Source organism: Acinonyx jubatus, chromosome B1, assembly GCF_027475565.1.
Source record: "Acinonyx jubatus isolate Ajub_Pintada_27869175 chromosome B1, VMU_Ajub_asm_v1.0, whole genome shotgun sequence".
Classification (NCBI taxonomy): Eukaryota; Metazoa; Chordata; class Mammalia; order Carnivora; family Felidae; genus Acinonyx; species Acinonyx jubatus.
In genome coordinates, this window is record NC_069382.1 from 131079107 (window position 1) to 131101737 (window position 22631).

At 39.3% G+C, this 22631-nt stretch overlaps 1 protein-coding gene across 2 annotated transcripts in view; it reads left to right on the top strand.

Moving 5' to 3' along the window:
- The window catches only part of SLC10A6 (solute carrier family 10 member 6), a 31960-nt gene extending 12581 nt beyond the window's left edge, over positions 1-19379 (top strand). Inside the window, exons 2-6 of one of the 2 annotated variants that reach the window (XM_015067287.3) lie at positions 1341-1459; positions 5866-5954; positions 9007-9182; positions 11999-12156; positions 16398-19379. In XM_015067287.3, the coding sequence (XP_014922773.1) occupies positions 1341-1459; positions 5866-5954; positions 9007-9182; positions 11999-12156; positions 16398-16612 (757 nt within the window). In that variant the 3' untranslated portion in view covers positions 16613-19379. Of the gene's footprint in view, positions 1-1340; positions 1460-5865; positions 5955-9006; positions 9183-11998; positions 12157-16374 lie in introns of both variants that reach the window. The other variant, XM_015067292.3, reaches the window with a different exon arrangement.
- The last annotated feature ends 3252 nt before the right edge of the window (positions 19380-22631 follow it).

Here is a 22631-nt window from a genome sequence, read left to right on the forward strand (position 1 = left end):
GGGCAGAGGGGAGAGAGAGAGAGAGAAAATCCTAAGCAGGCTCTTGGCTCAGCGTGGAGCTTGATACAGGGCTCGACCCCATGACCCTGGGATGATGACTTGAGCCCAAATCAAGAGTTGGATGCCCAGCTGACTAAGCCATGAAAGTGCCCCAAAGAGAACTTTTAATTTAGTCTAGCATCCCATATCAATTCTTTTTTGCTATGGTTTTGTAACTTCGCTGGCTCTGTCCAGCTTGCTCTGAGGATCTGTGCTGTGGGGGTCCCTTCTCTATCCAATGAGAAACTTAGGGCATGTGGTATTTGGATGCCCTCTTCTGACAGATATTTATAGCACTTCACATTGGGCAAACACTTAGTCTTGTGGCAAATTTGCCCTATTCCCATCTCCCGGTAGCAAAATTAGACAAAGACATTACAGGAACATAAAACTACACACTAATATCCCTCATGAATATTTGTGCAAAAATTTTTAACAGAATGCCTTCATATATTGATGGCAGAGCGTAAAATGGTGCAGCTGCTTTGAAAATGGCATTTCCTCAAAAAATTAAACTACGATCCAGCAATTCTGCTCCTGGTATACACCTTAGAGAATTGATTTCATATGTCTGCACAAAATATCGTGCACAAATATTCATAGCTGCATTATTCATAATAGCCAAAAAGAGGGAACACCTCAAGTGTTTATCAGTTAGTGGATGGGCAGAAATAATGTGGTCTATCCATACAATGGAATATGATTCAGTCATAAAAAGGAAATGGTGTACTGATACATGCTAAAATGTGGATGAAGCTCAAAAACATTATGCTAAGTGAAAGAAGCCAGACACACCAAAAAGACCACCTATTGTATGATTGTATTCATATGAAATGTCCAGAATGGGAAATCCTATAAAGACAGAAAGTGGATTACTGGTTGCCAGTGGCTAGGAGAAGAGAATGAGGGTGGGGTTCCTTTTTTGGGGATGATGAAAAAAGTATAGAAATATATAATGCTTTTGCACAATCTTGTGAATATACTGAAAACACTTTAAAAATAATGGATTTTATGGTCTATGAATTATATCTCAATAGAAAAAACTCTATAAAGAAAAAAACCCTTTAGGACCTGGCAGAACATTTAGAACAAGTAGATTCTTAAGTAAATAGGGGTTAATTAATGAACGTCAAATACTGCTGGAAATCTGTTTCTGGGCCACATATGAAGTCATTTGTTGAATAACAAGATAGGAGTGAGCTTCAAGTAATTCACCCCATGTGATTCTGGGAGTTGCTTTTGGACAGGACTTCATCATTTCAAACTCTTCCTCTTATGCATCCTTTTATTTTCACTTTCAGCATCACTATGACGACTTGTTCCACTGTGGCTGCCCTGGGAATGATGCCGCTCTGCCTGTATCTCTACACCTTGTCCTGGAATCTTGAGCAGAATCTCACCATTCCATATCAGAATATAGGTCTGTACTGGGCTTGTGAAATGGAACAGTAATAGTAATGGTGATGGTAATACTAATAGCCATTGTTTATTATGTGCCTCCTTTATGTGGATTTTAAAATAAACTACTCGGATAGTGAGCCTGGGTGGCTCAGTCAGTTGAGTGTCCAACTCTAAAAAAAAAAAAAAAAAAAAAAATTTTAGGGATGCCTGGGTGGCTCAGTCGGTTAAGCGGCCGACTTTGGCTCAGGTCATGATCTTGCGGTCCGTGAGTTCGAGCCCCGCTCTGTGCTGACAGCTCAGAGCCTGGAGCCTGTTTCAGATTCTGTGTCTCCCTCTCTCTGACCCTCCCCTGTTCATGCTCTGTCTCTCCATGTCTCAAAGATAAATAAAACGTTAAAAAAAATTAAAAAAAATTTTTTTTAAACTTAAATCCAAGTTAGATAACATATAGTATAATAATAATTTCAGGAATAAAATTTAGTGATTCATCACTTATGACACCCAGTGCTCATCCCAACAAGTGTCCTCCTTAATGCCCCTCACCCCTTTAGCCCTTCCTCCCACCCAACACCATCCATCCAACAACCTTCAGTTTGTTCTCTGTATTTAAGAGTCTCTTATGGTTTGTCTCTCTCTCTCTGTTTTCATGTTATTTTTGCTTCCCTTCCTTATGTTCATCTGTTTTGTATCTTAAATTCCACATATGAGTCAAATCATATGATATCTGTCTTTCTTTGACTGACTTATTTCACTTAGCATAACACACTCTAGTTCTATCCACATTGTTGCAAATGGCAGGATTTCATTCTTTTTGATCACCAAGTAATATTCCACTGTATGTATATACCACATCTTCTTTATCCATTCATCAGTTGGTGGACATTTGGGCTCTTTCCATACTTTGGCTATTGTCAATAGTGCTGCTATAAACTTTGGGGTGTATGTACCCCTTCAAAACAGCACTCCTGCATCCTTTGGATAAATACCTAGTGGTGCAATTGCTGGGTCACAGGGTAGTTTATTTTTAACTTTTTGAGGAACCTCCATACTGTTTTCCAGAGTGGCTGCACCAGTTTGTATTCCTACCAGAAGTGCAAAAGAGATCCTCTTTCTCCACATGCTTGCCAACATCTATTGTTAATGTTAGCCATTCTGACAGGTGTGAGGTGATATCTCATTGTCATTTTGATTTGTATTTCATTGATGAGGAGTGATGTTGAGCATTTTTTCATGTGTCTTTTAGCCATCTGGATGTCTTTGGAAAAGAAGACATGTCTTTTGCCCATTTCTTCACTGGATTATTTGTGGGGTTTTTTTTGGTGTTGAGTTTGGTAAGTTCTTTATAGATTTTGGATACTAACCCTTTATCTGATATGTCACTTGCAAATATCTTCTCCCTTTCTGTCAGTTGCCTTTTAGTTTTGCGGATTGTTTCCTTGGCTGTGCACAAGTTTTTATCTTGATGATGTCCCAATAGTTCATTTTTGCTTTTGTTTCCCTTGCCTCTGGAGACATGTCAAGTAAGAAGTTGCTGCAGCTGAGGTCAAAGAGGTTGTTGCCTGTTTTCTCTTCTAGGATTTTGATGGCTTCCTGTCTTACGTGTATGTCTTTCATCCATTTTGAGTTTATTTTTGTGTATGGTGTAAGAAAGTGGTCCAGGTTCATTCTTCTGCATGTCGCTGTCCAGTTTGCCCAACACCATTTGCTGAAGAGACTGTCTTTTTTCCATTGGATATTCTTTCCTGCTTTGCCAAAATTGGTTGGCCATATGATTGTGGATCCAATTCTGGGTTCTCTATCCTGTTCCATTGATCTATGTGTCTGTTCTTGTGCCCGTATCACATTGTCTTGATTACAGCTTGGTAGTATAGCTTGAAGTCTGGAATTGTGATGCCTCCAGCTTTGGTTTTCTTTTTCAGGATTGCTTGGGCTATTTGGGGTCTTTTCTGGTTCCATACAAATTTTAGGATTATTTGTTCTAGTTTTGTGAAGAATGCTGGTGTTATTTTGACAGGGATTACATTGAATATGTAGATTGCTTTGGGTAGTATCGACATTTTAACAATATTTGTTCTTCCAAGCCATGAGAATGGATGTTATTCCATTTTTTGTGTATCTTCTTCAATTTCTTTCATAAGTTTCTATAGTTTTCAGTGTATAGATTTTTCACCTCTTTGGTTACGCTTATTCCTAGGTATTTTTGGTGCAATTGTAAATGGGATTGATTCCTTGATTTCTCTTTCTGCTGCTTCATTATTGATGTATAGAAATGCAACCAATTTCTGTACATTGATTTTATATCCTGCGATGTTGCTGAATTCATGTCTCCGTTCTAGTAATTTTCTGATGGAGTCTTTTGGATTTTCCACATGGAGTATCATGTCACCTGTGAAGAGTAAAAGTTTGACTTTCTCCTTCTGACTTGGATGCCTTTTATTTCTTTGTGTTGTCTGATTGCTTAGGCTAGGACTTCCAACACTATGTTGAATAACAGAGATGTCCATGAGAGTGGACATCCTTGTCGTGTTCCTGAGCATCTAACTCTTGATTTCAGCTCAGGTCATGATCCCAGCATTGTGGGATTGAGCCTTGCACTGGGCTCCGTGCTGAATGTGGAGCCTGCTTAAGATTCTCTCTCTCTCCCTCTGTTCCTCTTCTCCACTCATTTTCTTTCTCTCTCTAAAAAAATAAAAAATAAATGATCTAATTCTTTAAATAACACTTCCACATTGATTCTATTAGTAGTTCCATTTCCTAGATTTGTAGGATGATAGAGGTTAATTAACTTTGCTAAGAATGTGCAGCTGGTCAGCAAAGAACTGAAATTCTGACTTGGGAATATGACTGCAAAGCCAAGCTCTTAACACTGCAAGAGTTCATTTTTGCAAATAAAGAAAGAGAACTTGTTTATTAAAAACAAAAACAAAAACAAAAACACCATATATAATTCACTGTAATGCCATTGGTTAACTGGATCACAGTGGGTCTAATGAGACTTTAGTTCCTACAGTTCCACCTTTCACATGGCCTGTGAATCTTGATATCTTTACCGATCCAGCATGAATGATTCCTATTGATTATTAGACAGCATATTCACGGGTCACAACCGTATCCATATCTCTTCCATATCTGCTTTCCTCATTGTCATTTCTCATTAAACTCTGCCCTTTCCCTAGAGATCTCAGTTTACTTACTAGGCTTAGAAGGAAACCTTGGTAAAATGATATGGCTATCCTCGTCTGCTCAGAGTTTTTGGAGAACTGGCAGAAATTATGATTCTTAAAAGTCTAAAGTGTTAATCTGGAGTCTCTAGTCATCACTTGGAGGGCTTTACAAACCATGACCCATAGCTGAGAAAACATGTGCTAATGACAGCTGGAGCCCATTAAATTTGTAAAATTTGAGTGAAATCCTAGTTTAGGAAATCGTGATTTTATGCACAACTTATTCTGATCAGTAAATTAACATATTCTGTTTTGATAATACATTCTAAAAGGCACTTGTAAACAATTAAAACCCAACATATTATGAGCAACTCATGTAACTTTGGAGCCAGTATTGCAGGCATTTGGCCGGATTTGGAAAACAGCACTGGAAAAGGTTAGTGTGTGGATCCTGCTGGCAAGTGGGCCTCTGCTCTCCTGAGCCTGCCTTCAATGCCTTTACTCACTTGTGTTAATTAAAAGGCATTTTTTTCCTACCCACCTTTAGGTTACCTGGCCACACTTGCAGAATATGAGAAATTCTTTGGTATGTGTAACAGATGCTGTTTTTTATATCTGCAATAGGTATTCTTTACTTTGCGAGACAAATGGCCCATTGGCTTCACATAGGGAAGTAATAGCTGTGGTCGTAGAGAGGTGACCTCATGCATAGCAACCAAAGAATTTTGCCGAGTCTGCCTGTTTTCTAATGTTTACATTTCTGGTTGTCTCTAAAATTCCATGTGATTGTCAGGGGGATTTTGAGAGAGAAATGATGGAACAAGAATGGTGGCATTCAGGGGTAACATATACCCTTCAAAGACTGTCTTCCAAAGATTTTTTCTTTCTTTATATTTGGAGGTGGATGCAGAAATGAAATGCAGCCTAAAATTTTTTTAATGTTTATTTATTTTTGAGAGAGAGAGGGAGAGAGAGAGACAGAATGTAAGCAGGAGAGGAACAGAGAGAGAGAGGGAGATACAGAATCCAAAGCAAGCTCCAGACTCCGAGCTGTCAGCACAGAGCCCAGTGTGGGGCCTGAACCCATGAACCATGAGATCATGATCTGAGCCAAAGTGGGATGCTTAACCAACTGAGCCACCCATGCACCCCTAAAATGAAGCTTTAATTAAAGCCTATATCTAATTGAACTAGAAATTGTTGAGGACTGGGCAGTCAAGGTAAGAGGAGATATCATCTGATGGATTTTTCTTCTCCCCAGGAATCACCCTTGTGTGCCTGACCATCCCTGTGGCCTTTGGTATCTATGTGAACTATAGGTGGCCCAAGCAATCCAAAATCATTCTCAAGGTAAGCAGCTCCACATGGCAGTTAATGTATCCTTAGACTTAGACACTGGAAAGACAGATGTAGACAATGACTGTAACAGACTGGCCAGTCAGATACAATCCCACACCCAGCAATTTTTGTTTTTTTTGTATTTTTGTTTTTAAATTTAATTTTATTTTAGAGGCAGTCTGGGGGGAGAGGGGCAGAGGGAGAGAGAGAGAGAGAGAGAGAGAGAGAGAGAGAGAGAGAGAATCCCAAGCAGGCTCCAGTTCAATGTGGAGCCTGATGCAGGGCTTGATCCCATGACCCTGGGATCATGATCTGAGCTGAAACCAGGAGTAGGATGCTCAACTGACTGAGCCACCTAGGCGCCCCAGTTCTGCTTTTTTTTTGATCTAACCTCCATATTTCCTCCACTCTTCTCAGCCATTCTCTGTCATTCCCATAGGCCCATACACTGAGGCTTATGGACACAGTCAAGAATGGGACTTTTGCTTTAGTGACATGAAAGCCAAGGCCTATGTGTGGCCAGAGTGTGGCCAGAGAGAACCCAGAGCCCATCTATTCACAAGATTCCACATGAGTGCTCTCGAGGTGAAAGCTGCTCAGGTGTGCATGCAATAGAGCCCTGGTATTGAAGAGTATTGGCTGCTTTCATGAAAAAGTAGGGCCATTTTTCAGAAGCATTCCTGGGGAAGCTTCGATGTTGTAGTCTCTACACATGAACAATTGCTGTGGCTGCTGACCACATGAAAAGCTGTCAGAATGAAATGCAGAATGCATTGAAGAGTCTGGTCATGGAATGATGGTAACTGGAACCTCCTACCTCCTCTTGACTTTCCAGCATTGGCTTTTGTCTGCTGGAGAAACAAGCAAATGTCCTTGTTTTAAAAATATCTCTGAAATGACTTTTAAAAATATCTAAAAATGACTTTTAAATCTCGAGGCATTCTCAACAAAGGTGTCAATATCCTAGGGTGTTTTCAGTGTTTACAATTATGTATCATTTTAGAAGATGTGAGATTCCATTATGTGCCGCTTTATGAAGATTTTTAAAATGCTTTACTTATATTTTACATGTATAAAGAAATAAACATTTGGGGCTAATTGAAGGTTCAACAAATACATCTCAGGTCACATTAGTTTGGGGTTTATGGTTTGGTTCAGTGTAAGTTCCTGCTGTCTGGCTCCCCCTGACGGAGTGCTGCCCCTCTACTTGTCTGCACAAATGGGTGCTGCTTTCTCACTTTGGCACAAGACTGAACAGCTCTCACTGTTCCTCCAGTGAGATCAAGAGCGGGAAGAGGGGTTGACAAGCAGACAAATCAATTGAGCACAGAGAACTGGAGGAAGGCTTAAATGTTGTACATTTCGACTGCGTGTCAGTGGGTGACTTTGTTATTTCAGTAGGAGAAAATTTCCAATGTGGCCATGTATGGTTATAATTTTATTTACAAAATAAGAGGACAGAGTATAACAGTGGGAACCTCTTACTTTTCAAATACTCTATTTTTGATGAAGTACTGTCAAGTACTCTATTTTATTAGTACTTTTTAGGTACTGTAATAAAAACCCTACAATTTTGGTGTTTCCAGATCCTCTATTAGTCCCTCAGTGTCAATGGAGAAATAAGATAAATTTTCTGTAGTCACTTATATTATCTGTAAAGAGCAGATCTAAAACCCCTTTCTTTTGCCTGTTTTATAGGATTTTTGGCAGAAAAAAAATTTAATAATAAGCATAAATATTCTAGAGCTCCTTGGTAAAAAACTAGAATAATCTAATCATTATTTTGATATATTTTCATTGTTTGTTCTTGGTCCTCTTTTAATTTTAGATCTGATACATTTTCTGAACAAATTGCTCTTGGTGAATTTTTAAACTTTGAGATCCTTTTTTGATAGAAAGATGGAGAAGGATTTTGACAACTGTAGGTCTTCTTGTGTGTTCCGGCATCTTCCCATTAAGCAGAGGCCCAGTCTGTCTTTGTATTTGACCAGTAAAAATAAACCCAGAGAACATCTCTGGTGCATTGGGTTATTTTTATTTTGTTCTGCTCCCCCATGACCACCTTCCTCCACGTCTTGAATCATTTCAAATTCAGATTGAGGCTATAACTAGGTTATAGTTTATGGTCTACATGGAATGGGAGCTTGTCAAAATCCTAATTTTCTCCAAACATTCTAGGTCTGGCTTTCTCTCCATCTGATCTAAAACTCAAACTATTGGAAATTCTTTTTTGCTGAACAACAAAAGTAATAACAGTATTCATTTGGGAGAGGGAAGAGGTATGTGTTAGTACCTCTATTCCAATAATATTAGCCCAGATTATCTAGTAAAGAATGGGTAGATTTTATTTGGAGGAGAGAAGAACAGGGATGAAAGCAGTAGGAATCCATTGGTAGTTGAAGAAGTGATAGGAAGAGAGTGGCAGACGGCCAAGCAGGACAAATCTTAGACAAGAGGGTACCAGTGAGGGATCTAAGAAGTGTGTGTAGGGATGGTGGAGGCTTATTGTTACATTTTGCTTATTTCACAAATTTGTCCTATCCTTGAAAAACTCCACTCCCCAATCCTTCTGGCAAAATCTACTTCCAGGGAAAAAATACTAATCTTAAAATAAGACTTGGAATCGTGTTGAGCCCCATGAATTTTCAGTTAAGCCAAATCAGTTGACCACCTTGGAACTTAGGTTTCTTTTCTATAAAATGAGATTGGATTTGGTGGTAAGTCCTGTCTTTGTTCCAAAACTTCTAGGTTCCCAGCTTTTTATTTTTATTTATTTTTTGAAGTTTATTTATTTTTAAGAGAGAAAGAGAGACAGACAGACAGACAGACAGAGCATGAATGGGGGAGGGGCAGAAAAAGAGGGTAAAACAGAATCCGAAGCAGGCTCTAGGCTCTGAGCTGTCAGCACAGAGCCCAAGGTGACCTGAGCCAATGTTGGATGCTTAACCAACTGATCCACCCAGGCGCCCCAGTTCCCAGCTTTTTAGAAGCAGTGATGGACTTTGCATCATAGAGCTGAGAGAACATGATGTTTACATGTACTTATTTTATTGGTTTGCTTTAGATTGGGGCCATTGTTGGTGGGGTCCTCCTTTTGGTGGTCGCAGTTGCTGGTGTGGTGTTGGCAAAAGGATCTTGGAATTCAGACATCACTCTTCTGACCATCAGTTTCATCTTCCCTTTGATTGGCCATGTCACGGGCTTTCTGCTGGCACTTCTTACCCACCAATCTTGGCAGAGGTACAGTGAAATTATCCGTACACTTTTTTTGAGGATGTTAAAGTAAACACACTGCCACTGGCAGGCTTTGCTGCCAGGCTATGTCAGGAGACATTAAGAATCTTGACTTACAAGGTGGATGGAACAGGATGACTCCTCATAAAGAGAATGAAAAGATCACGGTACTTCTTGCGTAAATGAGAGCAAAGGCTGGAGTGATGGGAAATTGTAATCTGTGAAATTAGGATTGGGGTGTTAACACCACATGTTGAAATCTGGACACATTTCTCTTCTTATCCTAGTAATTAGATAGGGGTGAGATGGTTTCATTAAATATAGAGATCATTCTAGGGCATGAGCAAAATTCGAGATTAAGCATTTATCCATTGTGCCAAATTCTGTAAAAGTGCTAATTATAAGGGGCAAGAGGAGGAAGGGCAAACTGGAGATATAAGATGGGAATGTATCTGATACATTGTCATTACAAGCTGGGGCATATAATTTATAAATATTGTGAAATATTAAAAATGATAGTACTCCATGTTGTTATGTCTGGAGATGAGTTGTTGGAGGGAATGTAAATTGGTATAAACTCTCTGGAAGGCAACTTAGTCATATGAATAGCCTTATAAATATTTATAGCTGTTCACTCAGTGATTTTACTTCTAGAAATCTGTCCTGGATCTAGGACTGTCAGATAAGCACACGGAAATTGATGTGCAAGGATGTTAATTGCAGTTTTATTTATAAATATAAAAAATAGAAACAATTTAAATATCTGACAATAGGGAGATATTTAATTCATGAGGTATCTATGTGATGGACTATGATGCATCAATTTTAATGCTTCTGGGAAATACTTAAAAGATAAATTTAAAGGAGAATAGGAAACAGTATGCATTTTGATTCCCACCTTGTAGAAGAAAGCAGAAGAATTTTATGTATGGAAAAATACTGGAAGAAATATACCATATGCTAAGAGTGTTTAATTTTGAGTAGTAGGATTAAGAGTAATTTTTGTTTCTTAATATTTTCCTGGTATATTTCCTGAGTTTTTCGATGAGTATGTACTATCTCTAAAGTCAGAAAAGAATTATTGAAGAAACGTGAGCTATGTAGTTGAACTTCGAAGGTGGAGTTTGGGAAATTAAAATGCTTAAAAGATTGATTTAAGTCAAAGAGAATAGAAAGTGGTGTGTGTTTTGATGTTTATTTTGTAGAAGAAATCTATTTCTAGTCTACTTGGGGAGCATTTAGGATTATCCCAGGTACTGAGTGAGGCTCTGCTTATGGTATCTCATTTACTTCTTACTATGAGCCTGAGAAGTAGTTACTATTAGTACCCTCATTCCACAGATGAGCAAATCCTTCAAGACGTTAAGGAACTTGACTAAGTTTGTAGAGCCAGACTGTGGTGGAGTTAGGATTTGACCTGGAGTTTGTTTGCAAAGCCAATAATTAGGAACACAGGCTGTTGAGTGGTTGAAATATAATCAGATCTGGATAGAAAGTATTCCTATGGCAAAGTGTAGTTAACAATCTTGTTTCTCCATACTTGATGGCTTGAGAAAGATCAGGATGGAGACACTGCATTTGCCTTGTGAATGGTCCAGATGTGAGGTCCACCTTTGCAGCTTAATCATGTCAGGTAATTGACAGGGGTCTGAAAGGAATGAGACTGGTCTAAAGAAGGCATAGCAAGCAAGAGAGTAAATAGAAATAAAATAAGAGCGGTAGAGCTTGCTCTGTACCAATGTTTTCATGCCCATATTAGTTTCTCCTTGTTACCTCCCTATTCCAAATCCACTTGCATTGAGATGCTGGTTTGTATTCTGAAACACCTCTTTTCCATCTTCACTTCCATCTATAGAAACCTGCAGACCCCCTTTATAAATTACAGACAAATCAGTTACCCAGCCCCTGAGGTCCTGCTTATGTCTTCCTTTCACTTTCTCCTGGTTTTTATTTTTCAAATGAGGTTTGTTGAATTTTTTTTTCCAATTAGGAAATCAATAAAATACAGAAAAATAGAAAGTAAGAAAAAACCGTGTTCCTAAACTCTTTCACCAAAGAGTTTTAGACATTTGGTTTTCACTTAGGGTTTTTGTGTTTATCTTCAAGTGTTGTTGAGCTTATACTTTTTCCTACCTATTTCATCTTTCCATTCTCATCTCCAACTCTGCACTCCACACAGATTGGCTTACAGCATATACACCGCCTCCTGGTAGGTGCAGGTCATACCTGTCCCTGGATCTTTAATTTCAGTCACTGTCCCATATGAAATGCCTCTCCCACCCTCACCCTTTCATTCCCCTCTGCCTCTGTGAAGCCTTCTCTAACCATTTATGCCACTTCTATGAATTTCTATAGCATCTCCCTGACCCTCCATCATATTTTGTCTTGTGTTGTTACTGGGCCTTTCCTGTGTGTATATCATGTCTTTCCACCCTGATTCCTAGGGTGGGGTTCCTGGGGTCCTGCTCTAAAGAGTCTCTTGGAGAGAAGACCACCTACAAAACAGGCACATTCAGCACATTATTATGAAACAAGTAGATGTTTTTGGGGGCAGAGAGGCAAGGAGAGAGAGAATCCCAAGCAGGCTCTGCACTGTCAGCTCAGAGCCAGAAGAAGGGCTCGAGTTCATGAACTGTAAGATCATGACCTGAGCCCAAATCAAGAGCTGGAGGCTTAACCAACTGAGCCACCCAGGCGCCCTGCAAGTAAACAATTTTAGTGGTCTAAGCTCATAGCTTACATTTATTGCTATATATATGAGAAAAATTTAAGAAGAGTCCTAATTCTAGTATGTAACTCTTGAAAAATTCTTTCATTGGTAGATGCAGGACAATTTCCTTAGAAACTGGAGCTCAGAATATTCAGATGTGCGTCACCATGCTCCAGTTATCTTTCACTGCCAAGCAGTTGGTCCAGATGCTTAGCTTCCCACTGGCCTATGGACTCTTCCAGCTGTTGGATGGATTTCTCATTGTTGCAGGTGAGTAGAGCCTCCACTGTGTAGATGTGATTGAAAATTGTCAACCCAAGCCACAAACTTCTTTTTCAATCTGAACATGCATGTGCAACTCTTGTGATACATTTTTAGCCTGACATTTCTGGAGAAAATAAAGAGCACAAACAAGATCCTTTGCTTTCACAGAAAAACATTAAAAACATGTGATAGTGAGCTTATAATTACAAACAAATATGCTTCATAAAAGACAATGCACTATTAGAACTTAGATTCTAGGACTTGATAAGTCTCCATGAGCAATAATTTATCTTCAAAATGACATTTGTTCTATTTCATCAAGAGTCATGAGGTCTTCCAAATGCCAAGTTATTTCACAATGCTTCTGTGAGCAAGAATTGTTCTGAACGGCTGTGAAATATTTTTCAACTATGAAATATAATACATACACAGATATTGAAATACATATTTGCATATATATATATCATATGTATCTATCCATACAGCCAAATATACATCATTTTAGAGTCCATAATTAGGTAGGTTCACAGAAAGTAAATTAAAAAAGACATAGATATGTACATACACACATATATTTTAATCTTGGGACATTGTAAATTTTCACTGTTATCAGGGAATAGGTTCTGTGTAAGATTACTGGTATAACTGATTATATACTGATTGCTAATATAACAATCAATGTAAGGAATACTTGGGGTTGAATTTTACCAGAAAATAAGATAAATCTTAGCAGAATAAATCTCCCTGGTCTTAGATCCAAGTTTTAATTCCTTTTCCTTGGTGAGATTGTGAGGGGAGGAACATGTCTGGCTCATTCCCAGGTATCTTCCAGCACCCAGATGAGCATCTGACTCACAGGAAGCATTCCACAGGTGTTGCTAACTGACTGACTGACTGAATGGATGAGCCATCAATGACCTGATGAATATTTCAATCACAAATGGTCCATTCCAGATAAAAATAGCCATTTTGATACATCAAATGATTTTCTTCCATTGTTTCCTCTTTTTTTTTATTGAGGTATTATTGACATACAATATATTAGTTTCAGGTATACCACATGATGATTCAAATTTGTATATATTATGAAATGATCACCACAGTAAGTCCATTTAACATCTGCCCCATACATAGAGTTTTTTTCCCTTGTGATGAGAACTTGTAAGATTTACTCTGTCAGCAACTTTCAGCTATACAATAGCGTTATCAACTATAGTCACCTATTGTACATTGCATCTCTATGTCTTATGTATTTTATAACTGGAAGTTTTTACCTTTTGATTCCCTTCACTGATATCCCCCACCCTGCTACCCCCCACCCCTGCCTCTGGCTCATGCCTATCTCTGTGATCTTGGTTTTGGCATGCTATATTTCCATTTTTGTTTGTCTTGGGTATTTTATTTCACTTCTGATTTCTTTGTTGACCCACTGGTTGTTCAGTAGCATGTTGTTTAGTGTCCACATATTTGTGAATTTTCCAGTCTTCTTGCAGTTAATTTCTAGTTTCATGCCACTGTGGTCAGAAAAGATATTAGATATGATTTCAATCTTAAATTTATTAAGACTTGTTTTGTGGCCTAACATATGATCTGTCCTGGACTGTTCTATCTACTCTTGAGAAGAATATGTATTCTGTTGCTTTTGGATGGAATGTTCTGTATATGTCTGTTGACATCATCTGGTTTAATGTGTCATTTAAGGCCAATGTTTTCTTATTTGATTTTTTCTCTGGACATTCTAACCATTTATGTGAGTGGGTGTCAAAGTCCCATATTATCATTATATTGCTGATAATTTCTCTCTTTCAGTCTGTTAATATTTGCTTTATATATTTAGGTGCTTCTATGTTGTGTGCATATATATTTATAAATGTTATCTCCTCTTGTTGGATTGACCCCTTTGTCACTATTTAATGTCCTTGTCTGTCTTTACAGTTGTTGTTTTAAAGTTTATTTTATCTGATATGAGTATAGCTACTTCAGCTTTCTTTTGTTTTCTGTTTGCATGAAACATGTTTCTCCATCCCTTCACTTTCACTCTGTGTGTATCGTTACATCTGAAGTGAGTCTCTTGTAGGCAGCATAGAGATGGGTCTTGTTTTTTTTTTTTATAGTTTTTTTATGTTTTAAATATGTTTTTAATGTTTGTTTAAATGTTTGTTTATTTATTTATTTATTTTTAATGTTTATTTATTTTTGAGAGAGACTGAGGAAAGGGCAGAGAGAGAAAGACAGGGATCCAAAGTGGGGTCCATGCTGACAACAGAGAGCCTGATGTGGGGCTTGAACTCATGAACCCGCAAAATCATGACCCGAGCTGAAGTTGGATGCTTAACCAACTGAGCCACCCAGGTGCCCTGGATCTTGTTTTTCAATCCATTCAGCCACTCTGTGTCTTTTTTTGGAGAATTTAGTCCATTTACATTTAAAGTAATTATTAATAGGCATGTACTTACTGACATTGACATTCATTGTTTTTTAGCTGTTTTGTATTTCCTCTCTGTTCCTTTCTTCTTTTGTTCTCTTCCTTTGTGGTTTGATGGCTTTTTTCAGTGGTGTACTTAGACTCCTTTCTCATCTTTTGTGTATATGCTAAAGGTTTCTTCTTGGTGGTTACCATGAGGCTTACATTTAACAACTTGTATTTATAATGGTCTAGAGATGCCTGGGTGGCTCAGTTGATTAACCGTCTGACTTTGGCTCAGATCGTGATCTCGCTGTTCATGAGTTCAACCCCTGTCGGGCTCTGTGCTGACAGCTAGGAGTCTGGAGCCTGCTTCCAATTCTGTGTCTCCCTCTCTCTCTGCCCCTTCCCTGCGTGTGCTCTGTCTCTCTCTCTCAAAAATAAATTTTCAAAAAAAAAAAAAAGTCTATTTTAAGTTGATAACAACCTAAGTTTGAACACATTCAAAGGCCATACATTTTTATCCCCCTTCATGTTTTATGTTTCTGATGTCACATGTTACATTTTTTTCATTTTGTATATTTCTTAACTAATTATTGTGGCTATAATTATATTTACTACTTTTGTCATTTAACCTTCATACTAACTTTATAAGTGATTAATTCACTACCTTTCTATATATTTACCTTTACCAGTGAGATCTATACTTTCATATATATTTTTGTTACTAGTTAGCACCCTATCTTTTCGGCTTAAAAAAGTCCCTTTAACATTAGTTGTAAGTGTTGATGAACTCTTTTTAGCTTTTGCTTGTTTGGAAACTCTTTATTTCACCTCTGCTTCTGAATGATAAGTTTGTTGAGTAGGGTGTTCCTGGTTGGGAGTTTTTTGTTTTTTGTTTTTTTTTCCCAGCACTTTGAGTGTATCATGCCACTCCTTCTGGTCTGCAAAGTTTCTGCTGAAAAATCTGCCAACCCTCAGAGGGGGTTCCTCTATGTGTAACAAGTTGTTTTCTCTTGCCACCTTTATGATTCTTTCCTTGTCTTTAACTTTAGACATTTTAATTATAATGTGTCTTGGTATAGCTCTCTTTGAGTTTGTCTTATTTGAAATTCTCTTTCTGGACCTGGATGTCTCTTTTCTCTTCCTGCCTCTCAGTCTGATGCTGTAAAATGAAGAAATGAATCTCTTCCACATAAAGTTCTGGGCACTTTTCAAAGGGCTGCTTCTGGGCTGGGCCCTGGGGCAGGTGAGTCGGCATACAGTTCCTCCATTCAGCACAGCCCTGTGGTTCTCATGGGTACCAGACCTGTTGGTCTTAAAAGCCAGATGTTTTGGGAGCTCATCTCTCAGGTGACTGTCTTAAAAGTTGGGGTACCTGATGTTGGGTATGAGTCCTTTGTTCCTGAGGGAGAAGCTCCATGTGTTGAGTTCCCTCCTGATTTTGGTGGCCCTGTCTGGGGTGGGGCTTCTGGGGGGGGGGGGGTGGGTTCTGGGTGGGGTTTCTGACAAGATTATAACTTGGCCTTTCCTACTCATTCCCATGTGTTTTCTCTCTCGTCTGATGCAGTGGGGTTGTTTTGACAGTGTTTGGGCTTTTTCCCAGAGGCATTTAGCATGTCTGTGGGAGGAGGTGAGTTCAGAATCTACTTATGTTGCCTCCTTGAACCAGAACCCCCTGTTTCCATCTCTTTTCCTTTCTTTTTCTCCTTCTTTTTCCTGTGTATTTTCACATATATGGCCCAAAGCAAACATAGCCCCAAAGTATTGACAAGTACACAATATCACTACATTACAGTGTTTGCTAAGTGATGTTTTAGTACTTGTATGTTTTAACACCTAGCATACAAGATGTACAAGAGGAGATTGAAGAATGAACACAGAAAAAAGAACACACGTTGTGAAGAAGGCTGCCATAACAAGAAATCCACTTCTCCCAAAGAGACTGGTGCTTTTTTGGAGGTGAATGAGGAAGTCACCATAACTTCTGGGCCATCAATGCCGATGGATCTCCATACAACCCTTGAGCCAACTGGCCACATCTCTTCTGGTACCTAGTAAGGGTTGCTGGCCTGACTGGTCTCCGTCTTCCTCAGTGGCCAGTAAAGACAGTGCAGAACTGATGTTTGGATCTCATTGGCAGGGCCTATGGGAATATTGGATATTTATATTTTCATGTGGTTTGTGAACTGTCATAGGATCCATTTTTGAGAATGTATTCTGCCTATTTCCGGGAGTCTTTTGGGGGTTTGCACAATATATTTACTAGCTGCTGCTGTGTGTTCTTGTCTTCCCACGTAGTGAAGAGTAACACTGTTATGCAAAGTCATCCTGGATCTTAATTTTCCTGAGACATAGGACTCTGTAGAGGAGATTCCACTGCCTGCTGCAGGGAAAGAACAGAGTCTGGACCCACTTGATTTTTGGACAGGTTCTTTGGAGAACTGGGGAGGAAGCATACAGTTCCCATAAAAAATGAGGCCATTTCTCAAATAATAATTTTTTTTAGGGCTTGGAAATCTTTTTGGACTGGAGATGCAAAATAAGTTTAGAGGGAATTTAACGACCACTTGTGGTTAAAATGTGAATGCCCCATATTTTCAGTCCCTAATGATAGGTACAATATATAAACACTTTTTGCTTATATATCATTTTAAGAAACATTCCATAGATTGAGATCATTCCATATGTACTATTTCATAAATCAATGACGCATTATGCAGCATCTTTACATGTCAGTCATTGTTGACCTACCTCATTCTTTAGAACCGTGGCTTCATAGAAGTGTTCCATTGCATAGAAGTACTGTAATTTATTTAACCATTCCTTATTTGTGGACATTTAGATAGCTTTCAACCCACTGGTATTCCAATGCTGCTACGAACACCCGTACTGCTGTGCGAGCGTTTTTGGAGGATTACTTCCTATGACTTGAACAGCCAGGCCAGGTGCATATTAAGATATTGGTCAGGCTGCTCTCTGGTGATGTAAGAAGTGACTGAGTGGGCCTGGCTTTCCCATGGTTGCACCAGTCTAAAGAATGATCAGTTCTGATTTGTGAAAATATCTCATTTACAATTGCGTTTAAAAAATGGTAAGTGAATTAGAGTATTTTCCATGATCACTTGCCTATTCAGGTCCTTTGCCTGCCTTACTATTATAATTTTTCCTTTTCGATTGATAACATTGTAGCACATCATGGATAGTGACACCTTGTCCTATTATGTCAACATTTTGCCTACTTTTAATCTTTTAGCTTTTGTTTTTCTATGTCTTTTGCTGTATGGAAGTTTTATATTTTTTTATATATTTAGTTTATTAGTCTATTGAAAAATGTTTTTTGACCTTGGTATCTGTCAAATGTTCTATTTTTGTGTGGATTGTGAATTATGATAGTATTTCTTTTTGAGAATGTATTTAGCCCCTTTGCAAGGTGTTCTATTTGGGGGTATTTACCATCTGCTGTGTGTGCTGTCTGGGAGTAGGTAAAACCCTTCTTCCTCTATTCTGACATTATTAAAAACATTTCCCAAATATTTTTTTATTACTTGTATGAGCTAAACATGTTTATTCCATTTTGAATTTACGTTTTTGTATGGTGTGTTAAGAATCTACCTTTTTTTTATGACTAACGACTCCAACATCATATATTGAACCATTCATCTTTTCTCCACTGATTCGAAATGCCACCTTTCTCACATAATTTCCTATATAATGTGTGTTTGTTGGGGCTGTATTTAGTTCCATTTTTCTCTGTCTATTCTTATTTGTAAGGTTTGAAATGTGTGAGAAAGTATATTGTCTGAGATTTAGTGCTTGGCAATTTTATTTTGTAAGCATTCCCCAGGGCCTGTAGGTTAATATAATGATAACGATTATTAAGGTATTCTCATGACAATTAAGAACATCTTTAAAAAATTTTTTTTAAACCTTTATTTATTTTTGAGACAGAAAGAGACAGAGCACGAGTGAGGGAGGGGCAGAGACAGAGGGAGACACAGAATCTACAGCAGGCTCCAGGCTCTGAGCTGTCAGCACAGAGCCCGATGCGGGGCTCAAACTCACAGACCATGAGACCATGACCTGAGGCCAAGTCAGATGCTCAACCGACTGAGCCACCGAGGTGCCCCAAGACCATCTTTGTGGTAGTACAGAAAGAGCCTCAGTAAGTGTCACAGGTATATTTATACGGAAAAGAACTATGCAGACTGTGACATGTTTAATTCTCAACTGCTGCTTTACTACGTGAGGATTTCCATTTATCCACCTGATAAATGTTTAGGTGTTGAGAAGCTAGTCTGTGCTGTGTACAGGCACTTGGGACATGGGGCAGTAACGAGGCAGGAAGGTTTCCTGCTGGCATGGTTCACACTTTAGTGGGACTAGATCCCTGCAATGAACACAGTCAGTGGAGTTGGGCATTCACAGAGATTCCCTGTCCTAAAACGAGCATTAACATGAATTTTAAAGAATCCATAGACAATGAATTTGTAAATTGTTTCTCTACCTAGGCACCTAACACAAAGTGGTGAAATCCAATGCTCTGTTCTGAAAGCATTAAGTACGTGGTCAGTATTTACAATGGTCAGGACTGGTATGGGGATAAGACCACCAAAAGCCATCACTTAAGACAGACATGACACAAATCAATGTAAGGGTCTGAAAGTAGTCCCATCAGAAGACTGCCATCTCCAGAAACGGTTTGTAAACGTGTCACTGAGAACTGGAAACGGTCATGTTGTCCTGGAGGCTACAGTTATCTTTAGCATGAAGAATGTAACTAAACAAAATAAAAAAAAATAAAAAAAGGTTTTAACTGAATAAATTGTATTCTAACTGATTTAATTATTTAACTGATTTAAATAATTATGGGTTCATGAAAGCCAGTGCCTATATAAAGCTCAGCAGTGGGGCCAGAGAATTATGTCAAGCAGAACGAGTCCAGCTCTATGAGAAGAGCTGCTGGATACTTGAGGCAGCACAGCACAGTGGGAAGCACATGGCTTTGCCAGGGCCACTTGCTTTGTTCCACTTAAAAAGCTAGGACGCCTTGGGAGTAGTGGGATGAAGTCAGTCCAACTTCACATTGAATTCCAGCTCTGTTATTTGGGCAACATCGGGCCTGTGACGGTCCCTCTGAACTTTAGTTTCCTCTCTTGAAAAGGGTGGTAACATTCAACCCTAAACACCTTGAAAATACCTGGTTTAATACATGGGAAGTGCTCAGTGAGTGTTGTGAACCTTTCCCTTCCTTGTGCAGTCATAATTCATCCTGGAGTACAAAGGGTAGTTCGGCCTAACACAGTTCAGTGGATCATATCTTAGCGTCTAAGCAACCTTCTGACCAGCCTTTGTGTGCACTTTGCCCACCTGGAGGAGCCCAACCTGGATGATCACTTATTCTGCTGGATAGAGCTAAGCTAAAAACTGGCAACATGACTTATCAGCAGGCATCCTGAGATTTGCTTAGCATGATCTCTAGAATATACTGAATTTTGCGTGAATGGATATGTTTCTAAACCCATGAAGCTGGAGACTACTTTAAAAAAAATGTTTATTGGGGCACCTGGGTGGTTCTGTCGGTTAAGTGTCCAACTTCGGCTCAGGTCATGATCTCACGGTTCATGGGTTCAAGCCCCACATTATGCTGACAACTCAGCGCCTAGAGCCTGCTTCAGATTCTGTGTCTTCCCTCTCTCTGTCGCCCTCTACCCACCCCCCCCCCCCCCACACAGCTAGTACTCTCTCAAAAATGAATGTTAAAAAACATAGTATGAATGTCTTTAAAAATGTTTATTTATTGATTGATGGGGGAGGGGCAGAGAGAGACTTGCAAGCAGGCTGCATGCTGTCAGTGCAGAGCTCGATGCAGGGCTGGATCCCGCAAACCATGAGAACATGACCTGAGCCAAAATCAAGAGTCGGATGCTTAACCAAGTGAGCTGCCCAGTCCCCCCTGAAGATCACTTTCAAATACTTCTGGTCTGTGAATTTTCAACAGCTGTAAATTCAGATACCTCTGGGGTCAGGAAGATCTTAGAAGATGGACACCGTGTTAGCTACTAAGGAATGGTGGAAACTGGGAGAACTGGAAAGGCACACACTGCTACCATATAGGTATTGTTTCCTTTGTCCTTCTTAACAGAACCAAGATTTTGTTCAGGGAAGCGATTTGTAGCTAAAAATAGCTTTCTTGAAGTTGGAGATGGTCATGCGACACAGTTCTTGCTAAGAGAGGAGTGAAGTCTGCTTGTGATTTCTGGAAAGTTTTGCTTTCTTGCTGTAGGGACGGATGGACTCTTTCTCCTTGTCAATACTATTTCATTCCTAGAATATGGATAAAATAGCTGGAGCTGAAGCAGCCATTTCCAGACAGCGAAGCAAAGGTCAGGATAACTATGTATCTCTTGGCATTCTTGAACTATAGAATCAATGCCAGCAACTGCCTACTTTTGAATTTTTAAGTTAATTTTTAATGCTTATTTATTTTGAGAGAGACACACAGTGAGCAGGGCAGGGGCAGAGAATCCCAAGCAGGCTCTGTGCTGTTAGCACAGAGCCCAATGCGGGGCTTGAACTCACGAACTGTGAGATCGTTGACGTGAGGTGAAACCAAGAGTCAGACACTCAATTGACTGAACTACCCAGGAACCCCTTGAATTTGTTTTCTTAAGGAAAGAAATCTCTGATTTGTAGAAGCTTGTTTGGCTAGCTTTTGACAACTTGCAGTCAAATGTAATTCCAAGTTAATCTGTTACAATTTACATTGACTTTAAAATATTATGCAGGTCAATGCATAATTTGTTACATTTATCTCCACCATAATAAAGTACCTTAAATATTTCTGAATTAATGTAAAATGGAAACACATTCTTTCACTGTCAGGGCATCTATCACCAGAGGATAGCTTTGGTGAACTGTTCTTTTAATTTCTTGAATCTATCAGATTGCACTTAAATAACTAATCACTAAAAAAAAAAAATTTTTTTTTCATTATTTTTCAGAGACAGAGCACAAGTGGAGGAGGGGCAGAGAGAGGGAGACACAGAATCTGAAGCAGGCTCTAGGCCGTGAGCTGTTATAGCACAGAGCCCAATGCGGGGCTCAAACTCACAAACCATGAGATCATGACCTGAGTCAAAGTCAGATGCTTAACCGACTGAGCCACCCAGACACCCTGATAACTTGTCATTTTAAAAGCAAGAGATCAAGCAGGCTATCTGGAATCATAGATGTGAACACCTGATTTTTTCTCAACAGCCAGTTTTCTCCTTTGAACGTAATTGAGAAATACTTTTATTAATGACATTTACCAAAGTTGTGATTTGGGGATAAATGCGTTTTTGTTTTTATAAGTGTATTCATTCTGATAGCCCAAGAGGGGGAGGGGCAGAGAGAGAGAAGGAGAGAGAGAATCCCAAGCAGGCTCCACGCTGCCAGCAGAGAGCCCAATGTGGGGCTCACACCCACGAAGCTGTGAGATCATGACCTGAGCTGAAACTGAGAGACGGATGCTTAACCCACTGAGCCACCCGAGTGCCCCAGATAAGTGCTGTTTCTAATCTTGCAATGCTTAAGACTATACTTAAGATACAATTCTTTTCACAAAATTTTTAAAATTTTTAGTTTTTCTTATTTTAGAGAGAGAGGGAGAAGGCGTGAACAGGGGAGGGACAAAGGGAGAGAGAGAATCTTAAGCAGGCTCCGTGCTCAGCACAGTCTGATGTAGGGCTTGATCTCAGACCCTGGGATCTCGACAGGAGCTGAAATCGAGAATTGGATGTTTAACCGGCTGAGTGACCCAGGTGGCCCAAGATACCATTCTTTTACAACATACTTTAGTTTTATACACAGATTCCCTCACAATCTGTGCTTCCCCTTCTGTAGCATAGAGTTATCATGGGGAACAGCTGTTCGGCCAACTCGTTTCCCAGCTTCCTAGTACTCAGGGGCAGTGTTTGGCCAGTTCTGGCTGAGGGAATGAGAGGCAATGTTGTACCTTGCTTCTAGGCCTGCCCAGCTCCTAAAATCCCCCACAGGTGGTCCTCTATGCTCTTTCCCCTTTCTGGCTGGGGGA